The sequence below is a fragment of the Hesperophylax consimilis genome, chromosome 6 (assembly GCF_061612785.1).
Source record: "Hesperophylax consimilis isolate HC1 chromosome 6, BYU_Hcon_1.0, whole genome shotgun sequence".
In the NCBI taxonomy this organism is placed as follows: domain Eukaryota; kingdom Metazoa; phylum Arthropoda; class Insecta; order Trichoptera; family Limnephilidae; genus Hesperophylax; species Hesperophylax consimilis.
Window position 1 is genome coordinate 33,971,382 of NC_142841.1, and position 19,910 is coordinate 33,991,291.

General features: G+C 36.1%; 2 protein-coding genes across 2 annotated transcripts; both read left to right on the top strand.

Annotated features, from left to right (window-relative positions):
- The first annotated feature begins 3,551 nt into the window (after positions 1 to 3,551).
- Positions 3,552 to 9,410, top strand: LOC149423243 (uncharacterized). Its single transcript, XM_089632706.1, has 2 exons — positions 3,552 to 3,617; positions 7,215 to 9,410. The coding sequence occupies exons 1-2, from the start codon at positions 3,552 to 3,554 to the stop codon at positions 9,408 to 9,410; spliced, it is 2,262 nt and encodes a 753-aa protein (XP_089488832.1).
- A 3,141-nt stretch (positions 9,411 to 12,551) lies between these two features.
- LOC149423244 (coiled-coil domain-containing protein 12) lies at positions 12,552 to 18,071 on the top strand. Its single transcript, XM_089632925.1, has 3 exons — positions 12,552 to 12,776; positions 15,151 to 15,271; positions 17,608 to 18,071. Exons 1-3 carry the CDS (start codon positions 12,649 to 12,651, stop codon positions 17,818 to 17,820), a joined length of 462 nt encoding a protein of 153 aa, XP_089489051.1. The 5' UTR covers positions 12,552 to 12,648; the 3' UTR covers positions 17,821 to 18,071.
- Positions 18,072 to 19,910: the final 1,839 nt, after the last annotated feature.

A 19,910-nucleotide genomic window follows, 5' to 3' on the forward strand; every position in this document is an offset into this window, starting at 1 on the left:
TGTTTTTGTTTTCTAATTGCATGTATCTGTATTTAATTGTATGTATCTGTATTTAATTTATTGTATCTTTATTTAATTGTAGATTTTTGTAATTGTACAATAACTGAGTTTTTATAAGTGGATTGTTCTCACGTAAGTGTGATCATCTGTAAAACCCAATATAAATAAATAAATAACGGGCTGCCAGAAACCATAAAGCCGGCAATAATTGATAGATTCAAGCTGGATTGAAGGAGCCATATCAATAAAAAGAAAATACAAAAAAAAATAATAATATACGCAATCAATAAATTTGACATTTGTTAACTTTCATGTCCAAGTGGCTAAAATTAAAATAAAATATAAATAGTAAAATTATGAACCAAGCAAACGAATCTTGTAGATATGCGCCTAACATATTCATAAACAATAAGGTTAAAATAAAATAACATTTTTTTAACGCACTCACTTAGGTACCTACAAATTCGTGACTGGTAATAGTGTTCCCTGTGAAAATGTTCCCGGTTAAAATGTTTCTGCCAAAATGTCCCTAGTCCGAATGTTCCCTGCCAAAATGTTGCTAGTTATTAATAGTTAATAGTAACACGATGACAATAAATATATTTATTAAAAGGTTAGGTTAGGTTATGAACATTTTTCCGATGAACATTATTACTGTGAAAATTTTGACAAGGAACTTTAACTGGTGAAATTTATACCGGGAACATAAGCTTGGGACATTTTTACTGGAAACGTTTTAACAGGGAAAATTAACTGGGAACATTTTTACTTGAAGCATTTTGACAGAGAACATTAACTGGGGACATTTTTACTGCTAATATTTTGACATGGAATATTAACTGGGGACATTTTTACAGATTGTTACAAGGAACATTATTATCTAGAACCCTACAAATTGATGATTTATTGAACGCAAAATATGTATTGTTAATTCAGTTCGTAGACAGTATAGAATTTGGCAGTGAGCATAATCCGACGTAACACAATCCACAATCGGCAAGAGCCGCTATATACTACCTTTACATAAAGTCTGAGTTCCCACGAATCTGCAATACTTATTCAACGACACGTCAAGTCAGTTGTAGGTTTGTCACGCTGCTGAAACGCCATTTCTCATTTACCTGCGCTACGTTATACGGACGCCGTACGGCAAGTATATTGACACGAACTTCGCCATTTTATGCATCGTAAAACAAAACTTTTGACATGAACCGCCATAGGTATTCTTCAGTTGGGACATTATTTATGGGTCGCCCGCTGAGGAAAGTTTCGACTGCGAAAAAAACGACGCAACCTTAGTACCTACTCCGCAGGAATAGCACCATAAATAAACCACTCACAATAGCACGCAATATGCGGCAGACATAGAATAAAGTAGAAAAAAGACGTACCTTATGGGCGTGTTTCGTGATCCAAATATAAGCCCAACTTGACCCTATATTTCCACACAAAACTGTGTTTCACCGTGATTACGAAATAGGGAATTCTCGTGCATTTTGTAAATAATTTATTTCAATAAAGATAATTATTTTATTATGTGCCTCTTTTTTTTCTTTTTTTTTAAATGCATTTTCAATTTTTTGTAGTTGTTTTAAAAATTGCGTGCTATTTCGGCTCTGAAAACGGTCATGCGCCATTTTGACCGCTACGTCACAAGTGCTACGTCACACCTTTGCCGCCGCCGCCGCCATCGGTTTGCAGGATCTACTCAGGCCGGTCAACAGTGACGTCATCGTTCGCCCTTGAACGCTTGATCAATCACCGGGCGTTTTTAGCTGCATTGAAATATTTCGTTCGCGCCTGTTTTTAAAGTCATTATAACTTTAATAAATGATCTTTTAAAATTATAAAAACTATGTATTCTTGTGTCTGAAGTGTTTCTACATGTGAATTTTTTTTTTTTTTTTTATATTTACTCCACACAGGAGGCCCTGAAGAAAATAATTTCCCTCAGGGCCTATGTTATCTTTGGGGATGCTGTGTGGAGGGTCTTTTTGTGGAGAGGAAGGAGTGAACATGGGTCTTGAAGAGTCCCATGTTGTAGGAGGGAGGAAACACAGAGGCCGGCAGTTCGTTCCACAGCCGAGCTGTTGAACTTAAGAACGAATCATAGAAGCGACCCGTTCTCATGTGACAAGTGTCAACTGTGTACAAATGTTGGGCGCGCGTTTGGCGTGTATCCCGACTACGCACCGGTGCCGAAGGGATCAATGACGCTAGTTCCTCAGAGCATCTTCCATTGTAATACCGATAGAACAAGGACAGCATACCTACCTGACGCCTGTGCTCTAAAGATTGCAGTCCGTTTGTTAAGATTGGGGAATCTATCAAACGGACCGCCCGTTTCTGCACAGAGTCAAGGGTTTTTTTCAGGTATTTTGGGGCTCCAGACCAGAGATGGCTGCCAAATTCGACAGTAGGGCGCACTTGCGATTTGTACAGGGTGAGCAGTTGTGTACTATTAAAGTATCTGCGGGCCCTGTACAGTACGCCCAGCTTCTGAGAGGCCAACTTTACTCTAGCTTCGATGGAGCCCCCGTACCTGAGCTGGTCACTTATAGTTACACCAAGCATATCAATGGAAGGCCTGTTCGGAAGATTGCTTCCGTTGAAGGAGACTAGATTATCATTTGGATCCCTTTTAGACGTAATCAGACAGGATTGGGTCTTTGAAACATTAAATTCGACGAGATTATTTTTACCCCAGGAGGAAATACTCTCGAGATAACCGTCCATTCTCTGCTTCAAAGCCCTCCGAGCCGTTGGAGTTTGTGTGCCCTTTGGGGGCTTGTCAAACAAAAAGCTATCATGAACTGTACTGTCATCCGCGTAACAATGAATCGGTGCACATGTCAAAAGGTCATTGATGTGCAACAAAAACAAAGTCGGAGACAGAACCGATAATAATTAATAATAAGTGATTTTTTGGTGTGAAGAGAATTCCCTATTCAAATGGTATGGCGATAAACTCGTAAAATGTCAGTAAGAGAGACAGACCTCTATGTCAATACGATATTGACTAAATTGATAATCTACGGTCAGTTAGCGATATTCGCGATCACGGTCAACGATTGATAAGAAATATGCTGACCGACGATAGACAAATTTTATCGCGGCCTTCGTAGTAGTATATCGTATATCACAGTGAAATCGATAACTTTACAATATCGGATCGATAGGCCTAACTACCGATGATTTTATACTGATTTAAAGAGCACGGTAGCGCTGTTGACAGCCAGACCGATATTGATAAAGTAATAAATCAGAAATTGACATACGCTGGCAACACTGGCATAACATCTCTCTATGAATTGACTTTCCTAAACGTCAGACTGTTAGATTCATATTCTGGGCCGTGCTCGCAAATATCTCTAATTGACCATAGATGACGGAAGATCATATTTAAATAGGGTTTTATCGATCTACCGTGCTAGATACCCTGAACCATATTATGTACAATACGTGGTAAGGGCTTTGTATTGTACAGTAAAACTATTGCAATTGTTTTATTTACGTCACTAATTTATAAATAATGTCGGTATCATTCCAACATGTCGCGTGTCGCGCTCAAGTCTTGCATTATTTTTTTAAGATTTCACCAGGTCAAAGATGAAAAGGTATGTAAGCACATAATACATCAATTGGTAAGCAATTTAAAACACATTCACATGAACTGAACTATTTTCGCCGCCATAGAAAAATGAATAACGAACGATTAAAAAAAATATATATTGTATACTGACAGATAACCTAAGCTTATCTGATACTTGGCCGCGCTAAAATTTGTCTATCGGCCGTCGGAGCATTTCTTATCAATCGTAGACCGTGCTTGCAAATATCGCTAACTGACCACAGATTACAAATTAAGTATTGACTTAGGGCTTTACCCATAGTTTATGTTAGACCTCCAATTAATTATACCAAAGAAATCGCTTTCTAACCATCAGAATCTCACATTTCTAGATGTTTTAAGCTATAAAACTGAAAAGTATTTGTCTTGTTTTCATTATAAACTATTGAAAATTGAGGAGGTCTGCCTTTTCAATCTAAAATTTCTGATGTTTAACGCAATTATTTTCAGCCCTCAATAACGTTTCATCAATATCAATTTATTTGCAAAATATTGTATGCACAGAATAAGTGTAAATTAGTGCAAAATCTCTAGCGAAGCCGGGTATCAAATACCCACCCTAATTTAGCGTAACTAATCAATGAATAAAGTTATGAATTTATTGCATCATAATCAATCATCGTGAGAGTCAAACATGACTTTTACCGTTAGATGTTGTAGAGAGAAGCGAATTAATATGAGCGTTTTTTTTAATGAATACAGATAAAATTCGTTTGGGTAAACAAAGACCAATTTAACAGTGACCGGAAGCGTCAGGAAAATTTCCCATGAAGTGTTAAGTACATCTCGTTTTGCCAAATTTAGTTTCGTAACACTTTCTTGTATACATGCAAAAAAAACTAAGGTCTTAACCCCTCTATCCGAGAATCTAAAATCTGAGACAAGAAAGACTTTCTTTGTAAAGAAATCAAATAACTTCATTAAAAATATAAGAGTTACATTAAAGATTTTTGGGCAGTGTTAAAATAATCTTGACCTGGGCGTGGTAGAGGCTTTTTAAAAGGTTTCTCTGATATTTAGTAAAAAAATTATCTGACTGTCCATCTTGAAAACGTTTTAGCACATAAAATATAATGAGTTAAATGTTGCTTACGTTAAATTGATATAACATATTACAATAGTGACAGAGTTCAATATAATATTTATCGTGTAGACCTCTTCCATTGTCCCGAGGAGTTATTTAGAAAAATATTCGTGTTTCTATCTGCATAATTAAAGCCAGGGGGCTTTGTTTTAACATTACCGAACTTTCTTCCTCCTAAAATGGCCAAGCATTACGTGTGCTATACTGCTATAGCTTTTCAATTAATAATGAAACGATAGTTTGAAATATTAAGTTACAAATTGTACATCTACAATCTACACACTCTGGAAAATGTTGAAATTTGAAACGGATTTATGTTACCTGTCATAATAACATTTTGGAATAAAATTTTTATGAATTTCTATGTTAAATTTGATCTATGATATTTAAAATTATTAAAAGTACTTACCTACTAATAATTTGCATTTTACACAGAGGAAATGAGAATTGCTAATTTATTGAGAATCTCTTTAGATCATTGATAATCCGGTTAAAAACGGGATCGTAGGCCTTAACGAATAAATTAACAGGTGATACGAACATGTTTATTATCACGATGTCGGAACACGTGTTCATTAAAAATCTAATAATTTCGCATTTCGTCATTACATATTATCAAGACAAATGTACTTTCATGAACACGTGTTCCGATATAAACGAATCCGGAATTAACTAAAAATTAATTACGGGAATTTGCGGAATAATTTAGGGAACGTCCTGCAACCCCATTGTTAACCGGATTACCAATAATTTGAAGAGATTTTTTAATAAATTAGCAATAGGTACTTATTTTTCTCTGTGTAGTAATATTATTATATACTAGTACTAGTAGTAAAATTACGGGATAGTCATAGATAACATCTCGTCGAGACGTGTTCCACTATTATTAGCAGTGTGCGGGGACCGAATTCGGTAGCTTCCGGTCGTTCGGCGTTAGAGCATTGGGGGTCAAATTGAACTAATTAGAGGTTAAAAAGATTTTGCACACAAACGGCTCTATGCAAATCATCCAAATATTATTATTATCTTCATCATCTTTGCATAATACCTTAAATGTTTTGATTTAATTTTACTCCGTTGTTAAATAATTTTCATGCAATCTATTTTTGATGGTTTCTTCGGTCTGTGTTTGACACCAAAAAAATGAATAAATTTGACGTATAGAATCTCACACAATAAAGACATAAATGTTACGTAAATATTATAGGTACGCAGTAATTGTGTATTATTTATTTATTCAAATATATGTCAGTTTCATCTTCTGCAGAGGTGATATTGTCATTAAAATTTCTTTACAAATTTATTGTATTATTTGCGGCAGACGCGTATTGAGAAAGATTTAAACAATTCTAGTATATGTTAATTTAAACATTTTCCCTTTTAGCATGATTTAAAAACAAAAGCTAAGTAATAATTACACAAAAAAATTTTACCTTTAGTAATACACTGTCTAAGTTGGTTCCTACATGTTGCAACATTGGTAAGCTTTATCATAGTACTTAGGTACTTAGTATGTTTTTCTTCAGTAGTAGATAAATAGGTAGGTACCTACGTAATGCTTACATAGATATAAATATAAGATACTTACCTAGTATGTACACTTAGGTAAGTACCTACTTGCGATTATTTTGTTAGTCAGTGTAGTATTACATACTATCCATATCTGTAAGTACATATTACACATTCGTGTGATTTTTAAAAATGAAATTATTTTTTTCAAAATTCGTTGCGCAATTAGGTAGGTACTTAATATAACTTTCGCTGAAGCTGCGCACTGGGAAGGATGACACTTGACACACTTACGCATCTCGGCGGAGAAAAACAATCGAGAAAACAACAATTTATTATTATTATTAGCATATATATTAATTTATCAATAAAAATAAAAATATTTTTTTATTTTAATTATCAATATTTTTTATATCAAAATTCGGCTGGCAATAACTTGTTTATCTGCCCTGATTAAATTTAAATTCAATAAACACAACTAGGCTTTAATTCTAACAGAGCCTACGGTTGAACGTGTAAATCTTATATTAGATAGATAATCTGACCTGTAAACATGTTTTGACCTGTTGAACTTTCTGCGATCATTTTTACAGTTCTTTTCCAGTTCATGCTTCATTGTAGAATGTGGTTAGTTGCGCGACATACTAATGGTGAATGGCTCTCCAAAATTTTAAAATCAACTACCCACTCGAGTGATGGGTGTTTTTGTTTTTAAATTTGGCCATTCGATTTTATTACATCATTCCTCAAAATATTAATATGGAAACACGTACTTGCTGCAGTTTGAAGTCAACGACTCCACCTAGATTTCACTGACGATCCCATTTTTTTAGGTTTTATAAATTTGACACAACATGACAAGCGATTTTTTGAAAACTTGTCATAATATGCCAAAAATATGTCTGTCTAGAACAGTGGCAACTCCTTAATCCCTAGCAATGCAGCCAACAACATGTATAGGTACTAATGAATGTTTTTCTTCTATTTCAGATGTTTGCCGTGTTACTCTGCTTGTGCTGCATCACGTGGGCCAGCTCTCAGACTCCAGACAAAAATAACGAAATCCTCCCTAAATCTCCAAAAGGCCTCGATCCAGTACTGAGAAGGGCGCTCCTGAAGGCGATCACTGATCTGGAAAATGAAACCACTTCTCCCGAAGAGGATTCCACCACTGAATATAATGACACCACAGATATTTCCAAGGAAGACAATGAAATACTGGAAACGAGCGACAACAAGAATAACGAAAACCACATCGATGATTCAGAAAACGACGTTATTGCGTTACCACAATCTTTCAAATTAAATAATACTAAATCTCAACACAATGGGCCAATACACTTTCAGTCTTTTGCAGTCGATGGTCAAAAGACTCTCGAAAATAGTGAAACATTAGAATCTAAAGAAGTTACTGAACTGAAGATAGTAAACAAAGCTGTTTTATTGCCTACACCTAACACTGTTTTAGAAACACCATTAATAGATTTGATTAAAAACAACAAGGGTTCAGATAATCTTGAATCTAGAAATGTCAAGTCAGATATTGAAGCCGTTGCGGAAACTGGGTCTCCTCTCGTAAAAAAGACAACCCAAAAGCAAGCGAGGATTATTACACCAACGAAACCTACTACAGCCAAACCTTCACATAATGCCGACGGAGAAAATATTGAGGAACTTGACGAAGTCCAAGTATTCCAAGCGCCTCTCGTAGCAGCATTTACTGTTCATCAAGATATTAATGGTTCACCAAAAAAAGTAATTCCTATTTACAAACAAGCCATTCGCGAACCTATTGTGCCAGTTGCAGCTTTAAATTCGAAGACTAAAGCCTCCCAAAATAACCAAAAAGACAGCATCCCGACACAATCTTTGGTGCGACAAAGTGTCAATAATCAACAAGATCCACAGATTTCGCAGCAATATTTCAACCCTGTCTCCGTAACCAGTCAGCTTAATCAACAACAACTCAGAGTTCTTCAACAACAGTTGGAACACAAAACAATTTTACTAGAAGAACAACTCAGGGAACTCCAGAAACAGCAAAAATATCACGAAGAATTTCTTAAACAACAGCAGGGAATCCGAAATCAGAATGAACAGCAAATCATCCGCAATCAGAATGAACAGCAAATCATTCGCAATCAAAACGAACAGCAAATCATTCGCAATCAGAATCAACAGCAATTAAATCAAAGGTTTCAACAGTCAGGCCAGCAACAAAATTTTGTGCAAGTGCAACAGCAAAACATCCAACAACAAGTTCTTCCCCAACAAAATATTCCGCAAGAAAATTCATTTTCCATATCACCCAGTATCTCAGTCCAAGCAACTACCAGCAACGCTGAACTCCTGCCTCCACAAAAAGAGGCAGTTGACTTCTTGAATCAACTTCGTTCCCAATTCCCTAATCAACAACAGCCTCCTCAATTTAATAATCAACAACAGCCTCCTCAATTCAACAATCTACAACAGTCTCCCCAATTCAATAATCAACAAACATCTCAATTCCAAAACCAACAACAGTCACAATTCAACAACCAACAATCTAATCAATTTTCTAACCAACAAAACGCTCAATTTTCTAATCAGCAAAACTCCCAGAATCAATTTCAACAGAACTCTCAACTTCCTAATCAACAAATCTCTCCATTCCAGGCACAAAGCTCTATTTCGTTACTCCCAACCCAACAGCAACTCCCCAGCAACAGGCCATTCCTGAACAATTTCAACGTACCGATCAAGCAAAGTATCTTACAGCAGCAGTTACCCAATGAAAAACCTTTCCAAAACAATTTCAATTCCCAAGTCCAGCCTTCCGGTCAGCAACAATTATTGCAGTTACCCAAAGAAACATTTTTAAACTTTAACAACAATCCCAATGGACAGCCTCCTTCATCAAATCGAGTGTTCAGACATGACTCTGGCACAGGCAACTTTGGTTTTAATAGGAACAACGGATTCAACAATAACAACTATTTCCCGGTTAACAGTAATAGAAATTTTGTTCAGCAGCAATCGAGAATCATTGATGGGGATAAACTCAAATCACTTATATACCAGTCTGGACTCACCTCAGGAGGAAAATCACAGGAAGATTTGAGCATTGTTTCCAAAGTGTTGTCGTTAAATCACGGCTTTCTAAACCAACCGAGACAATCGTTTTTCAATCAGAAATTCAACTTGTAAGCTTGTGTCCCAGTTAAAGAAACTATTCATAAATATACTCAGAGACTGCCGAATTTATCGTTTTTGAACGGTGTAGTTTAGGTAATAGGAGAATAGTTGTGGTTTTTCGTTGTTTTCACCTGAAAAATCATTTTGGTAGTTGAAGTTAGCGCTAAACATAATTTGCAAATAAGTAAACATTATCCCAGATAACTTATTTATAGAACCATGTGTATTTTTAACGCCTAATTTATCAATTAATATTAAGATTTTCCACAAACACGTAGATTTATAAATACACGACAGCGACACAGACGAATTCACAAATTTACGAACATTAAAAAATGTGAGTGTTTATGATTATAAAATGAGAGAATTAAAAACATAAATTACAGAATTATGAAAGAAAACTTGTTTGAAGGTTCGTTGGTGCATACTTGTAAGTTTTTAAGTAAGAAAACAATATTATTTGTAGAGGAAAGTTTTCCCTGTTGATATATCGGACGCGACGCCCCAAAATCCATATTTATTAAGGGAAAATCCTATAGAATTGTTTGCCATTATTGATTTTGTTTACGTAATAAGGAGTGAGTTGATAAAAATAATTAGTTTACGATGTTTCATTAGCAATAGTATTGATTATTCATAAGTTCGGTGTAATTATTTTTTTTTATATTATGAAAATATATCTTGTAATTGTCTACTTAAGTATCTAACATAAGTTTTTACAACAAGAAACAAATTATAAAACATTTTTCGTAATTCCTGCGTAATTTATTAGCGGAAAATTCACTGGTTGATGCAACCAAATAAACAATCAGTATACGTCAAAATGTGTGTGAAACATTTTTTTAAACTAGCTCCACACAGAAGGCCCTGAGGGTTATTTTTCCTGTGTCATCTTTGGGGATGCTGTGTGAAGGGTCTTTTTTAGGGAACGGAAAGAGAGTTCTGAGAAGAAGAAAAAGTGCGAAGGGTGGGTAGGAATCTGGTATACCTCCCACTGCGGTGAAAGGCGAGGGGTCGAAAGAGTCCGGGTGGAGAAGTCAAAAATCCACTCAGTGGGTGGGAAAACGCATCCGCCGCCAAGAACTAGACAAAGTCCATGAACCCGAGCACCCCTGCTAAGTCACCAAATGTAGCAAACCACTTGGGGTAATAGGTGACACGGGTGTTGTTTATCCAATAAATGGTCCCGTACCCGCCTCCCAAATTGATTGTATGTTTTCCAAAAATAAAAATAAAGTAATAAACAACAAAATAACAATAATCGATTCATTGCAAACGTTTGTAATACAGTCAATCATATTTATTACTTTTAGTTTTGTTTTGTAGTGGTTTACCCTTTGAAAGTATTTAATTATTACCGTGATTCATTTTTTTTTTGGGATTTTATGCAACTTTGCTCTTCGTCCTTCGTTAGCCAACATTTCGGACATCTGCCCTGATGATGGACACTATAAGGCTGTCCGAACCGTCAGCTTAAGAAGGAGGAAGCGCAAAAAATAACAAAAAAAACATTCAAGGAACATCATAATTTGGTCGTGAAAATCTCAAATTATATATTTTTTTAATGTTTAATCGAAGGTAAACAAAAACAGAAAAAAAGCATTATGGCGAAGCACTACGTAGTAATGCAAAATAATGTGTTTTTGTTTCAAAATTTGATCGCTTTGAATTTTTTTAGATGCTTTTATTGAATACTGCGAGTAGAACACATCTTTGCCCTTGAAATAATCGAGCATTTTTCGAGAGTCCAGAAAAAATAAAGTATTAGGCATATAAAAACTGCTTTAAAGTTCAATATTCGGTTATGGTTATATTAAATAATGTGGCAACTTCAGTTCTTTAGAAAATTATCGTAAAACGTTTGAATATTTGTACCTGAAATTCGCAAAATAAAATTAAACACTTTTTGGCGATGTTTTTTTCTTGCATAAATCAAAACAGGCGGTTGGTGTTAAACGGGAATTTAAACCTTATCGCCATCAATATAGAGAATGTTATCGTTAGCGGCCCAATTCCAAATATTACACGACGAGGAAATGTGGAGCTTTATATACCATAACAATATAACGTAACAGTATTATTTAATTTTCCCTTTTTATTGCAAAACGTATCCATTTATTAAAAATATGGTGTTTCTACATATTGACTGATTTTACCGTATTGCATTATTACGTTATAATATTCTGACTAACTCCTGAAAATTCTTCATCCTCTTTAAGTTCAAAAAGTATCATAATATTGACCGGTATAAAATATTTGAACATTTTTTGGAAATAATGTTATATTGATTGTTAATAAATAAAGTTAAAAAACTACACGAAAGACTTTTTATTTATTTATTATTTCAATGAATATGTAGGAACTCCAATGTGCCTTGCTTCTCCAAAAATGGACATCTTGTATAGTTAATTCCTAAGGTATTTTTTGTATTATATTATTATGTAATGTAGTGTTCTAGTTCTTACATCTAAATCTGTAAATATTTCACTTACTTATATGGGAAAAAAAAAACTAAACAAATACAAAAAATATATAAGACACTACTTACAAATTCACATTGAACATTACTTGACACTGGCTAGAACACTCCTTTGGGGTGAAAAGCCATTAAATTAAAAAAAAAAAAAAAAAACCTGTCTATTTTACGAAGGGACGAAATATTGTGCGCAGGTGCACGTCAAAAATAAATTTGTTTTTATTTCTTGCCCGCCGTCCCACTGGCCTTGGTAAGGGTGAGAAATCGATAAAAAAAACCGAATACTCTGTGCATAAAAGTCCCGCGATGGCTGCGCTGTAAACCGCAGTGAACTTTACTTTTCTGCGCAGGTTTTCAATTTTTTACCCTTACCGACCGTGTTGGACAACGGGCTCACTTGGATAGTTGGAACGTGATTAAATCCAACCTTTTACATACATTGACATTGACAAAATAATAAAGATTTTAAAATATTTAAAAAATATATACATATGTACAATAAATATTTTTCCGGTACTTACCAGAACTTCTTCATAATGACGATGATTGAAAAGGATAGGTAGGTACCGAAAAAGTATTTCAACCAAATCAGACTCTATGGTATAAGATTTATGCTACTGGCAGCACTTGACAGTTGTATATCTAATACAATGATCTAATATCTATGATTGGTTGTTTCTGTCAAACGTCAAAGTTTCAGGAATGTGTTTATTTCCTAACCTCCCGTAGTAATATTTACTGTGTCAAGAACGTCTAAATTGTCAATTGTGTGATATGGATTCAAATAAAGTTGGTTCGTTAGAGGACGAAGCATTAAAACGGAAGGAAAGATTAAAATCTCTCAAAAGGAAGCAGGATTCGGACAACAAGGATGATGACAAATCGCAAATGTCACTACCCAAGTAAATATATTCGTGTTATTGTTTGTTATAAAATAACCTATATTATTATAAACTCACGGAAAGTCGTGTTAAATTATCTAAATGCAACATAAACACGAAGTAAAGAATTGGGTAAACTTTTACCCGTGACTACCGTTTATAGTACGCATTTAACAAAAAAACAAACTACTGACAATAATAAACTAATTTTGAATTTACGATTATGGAAATTAGGGAACATGCTGTCTATCAGTGCCTACACGGTTTTTGCGCTAAAATTGTCAAATTAAAGCCAAATCTCGACGGGATGAGAAGTAATTATGAACTTACCTTGGGGCAAACGTATTATGCTTCATTTTAGTTGAAATAATAAAGGAAAAACATGGAAAAAACAGAAAATAGTTTGAGATCGACATTTATAAACAAATTATAAGCGGCCATGTTGATTTCGCTATATGCACAGCGACTAGTCGACAGGGGGCGTGGCCAACATATCCGAGCATACCCGAGGTGTTCCGAGTTGCAAAATCAGTGAAACGCGGTGGGCGGTGAAACGGAACGTCAGAAATGGCGTTGTAATAATATAATGTAAACAAACCTTTTTAGAACTACGCTAGGTTTGTGTAACATGGTTTGTGATACAAAAGAAAGTGCCCCCTTTATAGCGCCTGCTCGCGTCAAGGCAAGAAAAACATCCCAGTTTTCAATTAGTTTAGCGGCTACGCTAGGTTTGTGTAACATGGTTTGTGATTCAAAAGAAAGTATCCCCTTAATACCGCCTGCTCGCGTCAAGGCAAGAAAAACATCCCAGTTTTCAATTAGTTTAGCGGCTACGCTAGGTTTGTGTAACATGGTTTGTGATTCAAAAGAAAGTGTCCCCTTAATACCGCCTGCTCGCGTCAAGGCAAGAAAAACATCCCAGTTTTCAATTAGTTTAGCGGCTACGCTAGGTTTGTGTAACATGGTTTGTGATTCAAAAGAAAGTGTCCCCTTAATACCGCCTGCTCGCGTCAAGGCAAGAAAAACATCCCAGTTTTCAATTAGTTTAGCGGCTACGCTAGGTTTGTGTAACATGGTTTGTGATTCAAAAGAAAGTGTCCCCTTAATACCGCCTGCTCGCGTCAAGGCAAGAAAAACATCCCAGTTTTCAATTAGTTTAGCGGCTACGCTAGGTTTGTGTAACATGGTTTGTGATTCAAAAGAAAGTGTCCCCTTAATACCGCCTGCTCGCGTCCAGGCAAGAAAAACATCCCAGTTTTCAATTAGTTTAGCGGCTACGCTAAGTTTGTGTAACGTGGTTTGTGATTCAAAAGAAGTGTCCCTTTTATACCTATACTTCACTTCGGGTATGCTCGGATATGTTGGCCACGCCCCCTGTCGATTAGTCGCTGTGCATATAGCGACTCCCATCAAGTTCCCGGCCAAAAGTACGATGTAAAATGGCCGCGAAGTGGGATATTTTGATAAATATGTCATATTTATTTTGAGTGTAAAAATGAAACGAAGTGAAATTTGTTCTAAGTGAAAGCTTTGCGCCTGAGAACAATACCACGGGCACAGTTTGAGATCATCAGGAATTAGTAATTATGTCGGGAAAGTGTTAAATTTTACTGGGCACACGTAGTCAGCATATACCGAAATGAGTGCTATTTAATATTAGTTAGATAAATATTATTATACACGTAAAATCCTAAATTTGACATAACATTGTGGATGCTGATTGAAACGAGGTTCGATAGGTAGGTATTGCCAACCCAAAAAAATCACTTAAGGTTACATACGCTATACGCATCATGGCTTGACCTATTTCAGCACATCGCTCTCCATACACTACCAATGAGAATGTTTGGCGAGCGATATGCTGAAATTAGGAAATGCCACAAGAATATTATAGCGTGGTCTGTCACAGGCATTAACCGTGGGCTGTAGAAACAGGGTCCCTCTTATTCGAAATTGGTTATGAAAATGTAAAAAAAGATTATTAGTAATCAGCGCCCTTGAGGTGATTCAGCGCCCTTGAGGTGATTTCTCACGAAAACGGCGCTATATAAATTAGCCAAATATTAATGAATTATAATAGCAAACAAACCTCTAATCAGAATCACTCCATAATGAAATAACCCTGGCTTTTCAAATAAACAAATTATGTGTATTATAAAAAAGCGCTTTTATAGTCTTTTTCGTAATCGAATCGTTATTTTTGTTTTGCTTGTTAGAAATATTTTTATAACTTTTTTGTTACAGCTAATGAAATTTTTGCATATTGGTGACATCTGTGTTTCTAATTGCGAAGCTTCTTTTTACTATTCTGATTTTCGTTTTAATTATGTTTAGATATAGATTTTGAATCTCAAATTTTTTTAAATTTTAACTGTTCTTCAATTTCGTCTTTCAGGCCCAAGTTCCGGAGTTACAGACCTCAGGATGAATCTTTGAAGGAATCAGCGCTACCAAACGCAGAACCGGGAGATGTTATTTCCGAAGTACAGAACCAATTGGATGCGGCAAACGCGAAAGTAAGCAAGTATTATGAATAAAATTTAATTATGTAAAATAATATATTTCCTTCCCAAGAGAAGCATTGTGTGGTAAGATACCCTTACAACGTAATTTGTTTATCATTATTTGTCATGTCATGTCTAAATGCATTTCAAATGGGTGAGAGGTTCGGGAAACTAACTAACTAACTAACTAACCATCACGCCGTTTCCCCGCAGGGGTAGGCAGAGAGGACGGACCGCCAAACAACTCGGTCTTGGCACACACTCCTTGCCTCATTCACATTCATACATCGTCTCATACATACTCTTCTATTATTCTGACTCTTGACATGGCCCGACTCGAGTATCTGATTCACTTGATCGTGCCATGTCTTCCTCGGGCGTCCCCGACTTCTGCTACCATTCACATTTGCATCATATATCCTTCTTACACTCCTATCTTCGCTCATTCGCTCTACATGCCCAAACCATCTAAGCGTCCCTTTCTTAATCTTACTCATTACGCTTACATCAGCCTTGCACTCTTTGCGGATCTCCACATTCCTCACACGATCAAACATGGTTTTACCACACATACGCCTCAGGGATCTCATTTCAACAGCATTTAATCTACTTTCATCCTTTCTTTGCCAGTTCCATGCCTCACTTCCATACATCAAGGTAGGTACCAGCACTCCGTTGTGGACTGCTAACTTCGCTTCTTTGGACAATCTTTTGTTAGCGCCTACGGCGTTCAGTCCTCCATTAACGGAATTACCTGCATTTACCCTTCTTTCAATATCTCTGTCAGCCTTCCCATCTCTCGTAAACATACTTCCTAAATACATAAACTCATCCACCTGCTCCAAGTATTCCCCATTCACAATTATATTGCACACTGTTTTCGTACTCTCTCTTTCAAACACCATTATTTTAGACTTACTTACATTCATCATTAACTCATTCTTCATGCATACTTCGTTCATCCTAGACACGAGAGACTGTAGATCATCTATACTATTAGCAATCAGCACCGCATCATCAGCATACAACAGGCAACATACTTTCAAATTATTCAAATTCGCGCCCAATCCCACCTCTTTCAATTCTTGCATACAATTATCCATGTATAGATTGAATAACCACGGTGACATTACGCAGCCTTGTTTAACACCTTTTGTGATATCAAACCACCCCGTAAAACCACCGTTTACCCTAACACATGCAACGCTTCCCTCATACAGAGACGCAATTGCCTGAGTCAGATTCGTATTCACTCCATACTTGGACAACACCTTCCATAGCTTTTTCCTGTCGACTCGGTCGTATGCTTTTTGTAAATCTACAAAGGCACAGAAAAGTTTCTGGTTTTTTGCCAGAAACTTCTCAGTGAGCATACGCAATGAGAAGATCTGGTCCATGCACCCCCTTCCACTCATAAAAGCACCTTGCACATCCCATATTTTATCCTTTGTTTCCTTTCTTACTCTTTCAATCAAAATTCTACCATACAGCTTGCCAACTGAACTTAGCAGGCTAATAGCCCTATGATTCCCACATTCCATACGTGACCCTTTACCTTTGTATAATGGCATGATCACAGCCCTTCTCCAATCTAAAGGCGTGTAACCTTCCTTTAAACATTGGTTAAAAAGATTGCACAACCATGTGAGAATTACACGGCTACCTCCTTTAAAATATTCAGCAGCAATATTGTCAAACCCAACAGCCTTACCATTCTTCATACATTTAATCGAGCTTTCTATCTCATCCATGCTAATTTCGGTAACATTCACTCCATCGTCATTCATATCTGATTCGCCGCTGGAATCACTGTCACTCACTTCGCTTTCGAAGACTTCCTCGAAATAATTCATCCATCTCTCTTTTATTTTTTCCTCATTCGTCAACATTTTTCCATCTTTTGATTTTATCACTTTCATGCTTCCGTTTTCTGGGCCACTCCGGGACCTTTTGACTTCTTTCCAAAACAACTTAATGTTTTCTTGGAAATGGTTTGTCATTTTCATTCCTTCTTCCTCTTCCATGCGTTTCTTTCGTTCTTTCACTCCAACTCTTACTTTTTTCTTACATTCCTTATATACTTCTTTCGCTCGATACTTCTCTTCGCTGGAAGCACTGCCAGCCGCAATCAGACACAACCATGCTTTCTTCTTCTCTGAGACCAATGCTTTAATCTCATCATCCCACCATGCATCACCTTTCTTCCTACCTTGTGTACTTATTCCACCCTGCAGCAAATGAAAAATAATAACATTTATGATGTTGTTTGTCTATTTCTTCTTGTCAGTATATTTGTAAATTTTTAAATTTTCATATAAATCCATACATGCTAATTTTTTAATTTCCAGGTTGTCATTGAAGAACTGGACATAACGAACTTAGCTCCTAGAAAACCCGACTGGGACTTGAAGCGTGACGTGGCTAAAAAGCTGGAGAAATTGGAAAGGAGGACACAGAAAGCCATCGCCGAACTTATCTGGGAGAGATTAAAAGAAGGACAAGAAGATAATATAGGCGCCATGGTCACCCTAGCTACTGCAGAAGTCAACTCCAATGCCTGAACTAGTTTAATAGTTTGCAAGACAACTGTTATGATATCCAAGTATGAGGCACGGCTGCTCGCAATCCATCTGTTGTGACATCCGCATGTAACGGGTTAACACAACATTATATTTTTCTATGAAAAATTATTTTGAAATCACTCGTTTTGTAATGGAAGTGACTATTTTTCAACGAATTCCATATCCGTTTTATAGATGACTAATGTATGTATTTTTATCTAGTTAACTTTCCAGTACTTTTAAAATATGTAAATCAATTGAAAATAAAATATTTAATTTGATACATAAATTACATTCTTACTTTATTCTCATTTGTGTTTCGTCATCTCAACAGGTGTTCTTTTAAACATATAATTACCCTCTCGGTAATCCGCTGCTCAGTTATTCGACAACTACTATAATCCACCATTATTTTTACTAGTTGAAACTAGTGGCGGGTTGTACTCACAAAAATGGGTGGTGCTCTAAATATATTGCCAGTCTATCCCTGCGTCAGTTCAAGATCACAAGGTCACTCGGTGAAGATCACTAGCAAATAGCAATTTTGAAGCTTATGCTGAATTGCTGGAGTGATCGGAATGAAGAGAATGAAACTAAAGTGACGCCATCTTGCCGAAGAGTTTATGAGGCATTGGCGAGCGCCATTCACGTTTTGGAGATATTTCAATACTATGGTCAAAATCTACGCTCTGCGCGTACAGATAGTTGATTTTCCCGGGTGACGTTTTCGATGAGGGATATGGAATTCGCTCGCACCACATGACTTACATGACACGTGATTCAAAGAACGAAAATTCGAGCCGGTTGAATTTAACTTAATTCTAATAGTATTCTTAGAGTAATAATATAGTATTACTGTTATTTGCTTTGATTTTTCAGTTATATTATTATCGGTTGATAATTATTATTTTTAGATTGACCAAAATTTTGGGAGTGCTTTGCTCCAACGTTCCTTAGAGCTAGCCGTCACTAGTTGAAATGAATGCTCTATAATTCGCCGTTATCAATTTGTCAAATTCAGTAGTCTACCGCGTGCCTAGACTCGAGTGTCGAGCTTTATACACCGGTTGAGTTACATACTCAGTTACTACACCACCATCTGACTTGCTCTTACTGACCATTTTAATATAAAAAAATTGTTTTGTACTAAACAACATCAATAATGTTGAATTTTTCAAACACACTGATCAGGACATACTCGACATACTTTAATCAGATATGTACTTCGTACATTACAGCAGTGGCGGCTCGAGCACATTTTCAATGGTGGGGACTGACATTTTTTATGTGTAAGTGCTGAAATCTCACTGCCCGGGGAAAGTGAGAATACAAGGTAATTTTGAACGTTTTCAATTCTACGGTTTCATTCATTTTATGGACTAGATTTTATATTTCTTAAAATATCTTTATAAGTTAAGAGGATAAGTTATACACCAGAAACACCAAATAGATGCACACATAAATATGAAGTTTAATAACAATTATTCGAGATAATTGATCCAACTTCGATGTAAAGTGCCTTTGGGATAATCATCTTACCACGAGAACAGCGCTATAGGAATTATTCAACTAATGTTATTATTTTACTAACATGTCACATACGACTATAATACAATTAACGCAAATCCCAGCATGTGCATAACTGACCTGCTTCAATTTGAACTAAAACAAATGTCAAATTATTCACAAGTGGATCCTTGAATATGTCCCCGCCATTATAATATATGATTCAAATGCGCATGCACGGTATTCAATGCAAACAAAAAATAAAAATTACACCGAAATGCCTAGTGGTGTCCCCAGACTGCGCAGAATGCTGTCTGCATGGCCTGTAACTGCTGGAGTCTCGAGCACTCGCCCGCGTTCCGCGGAGTAGCTTATATGCTATAAGGATGTAAGCGGAGCTGTTACATGTTCGTCCGTAGAAACATTTCAAGCTTGAAAATTATCGGAATTAAATTTTTAGATTGTTTATAGTTGTGCAAATTTACATATCATCACCTCCGTTGGACAAAGTTCTGATTTTTTTTTTAAAGTACCTTTGAATTCAAAAATATTTCTCTTGCTCATTTCTAAAACCAAAATAACTT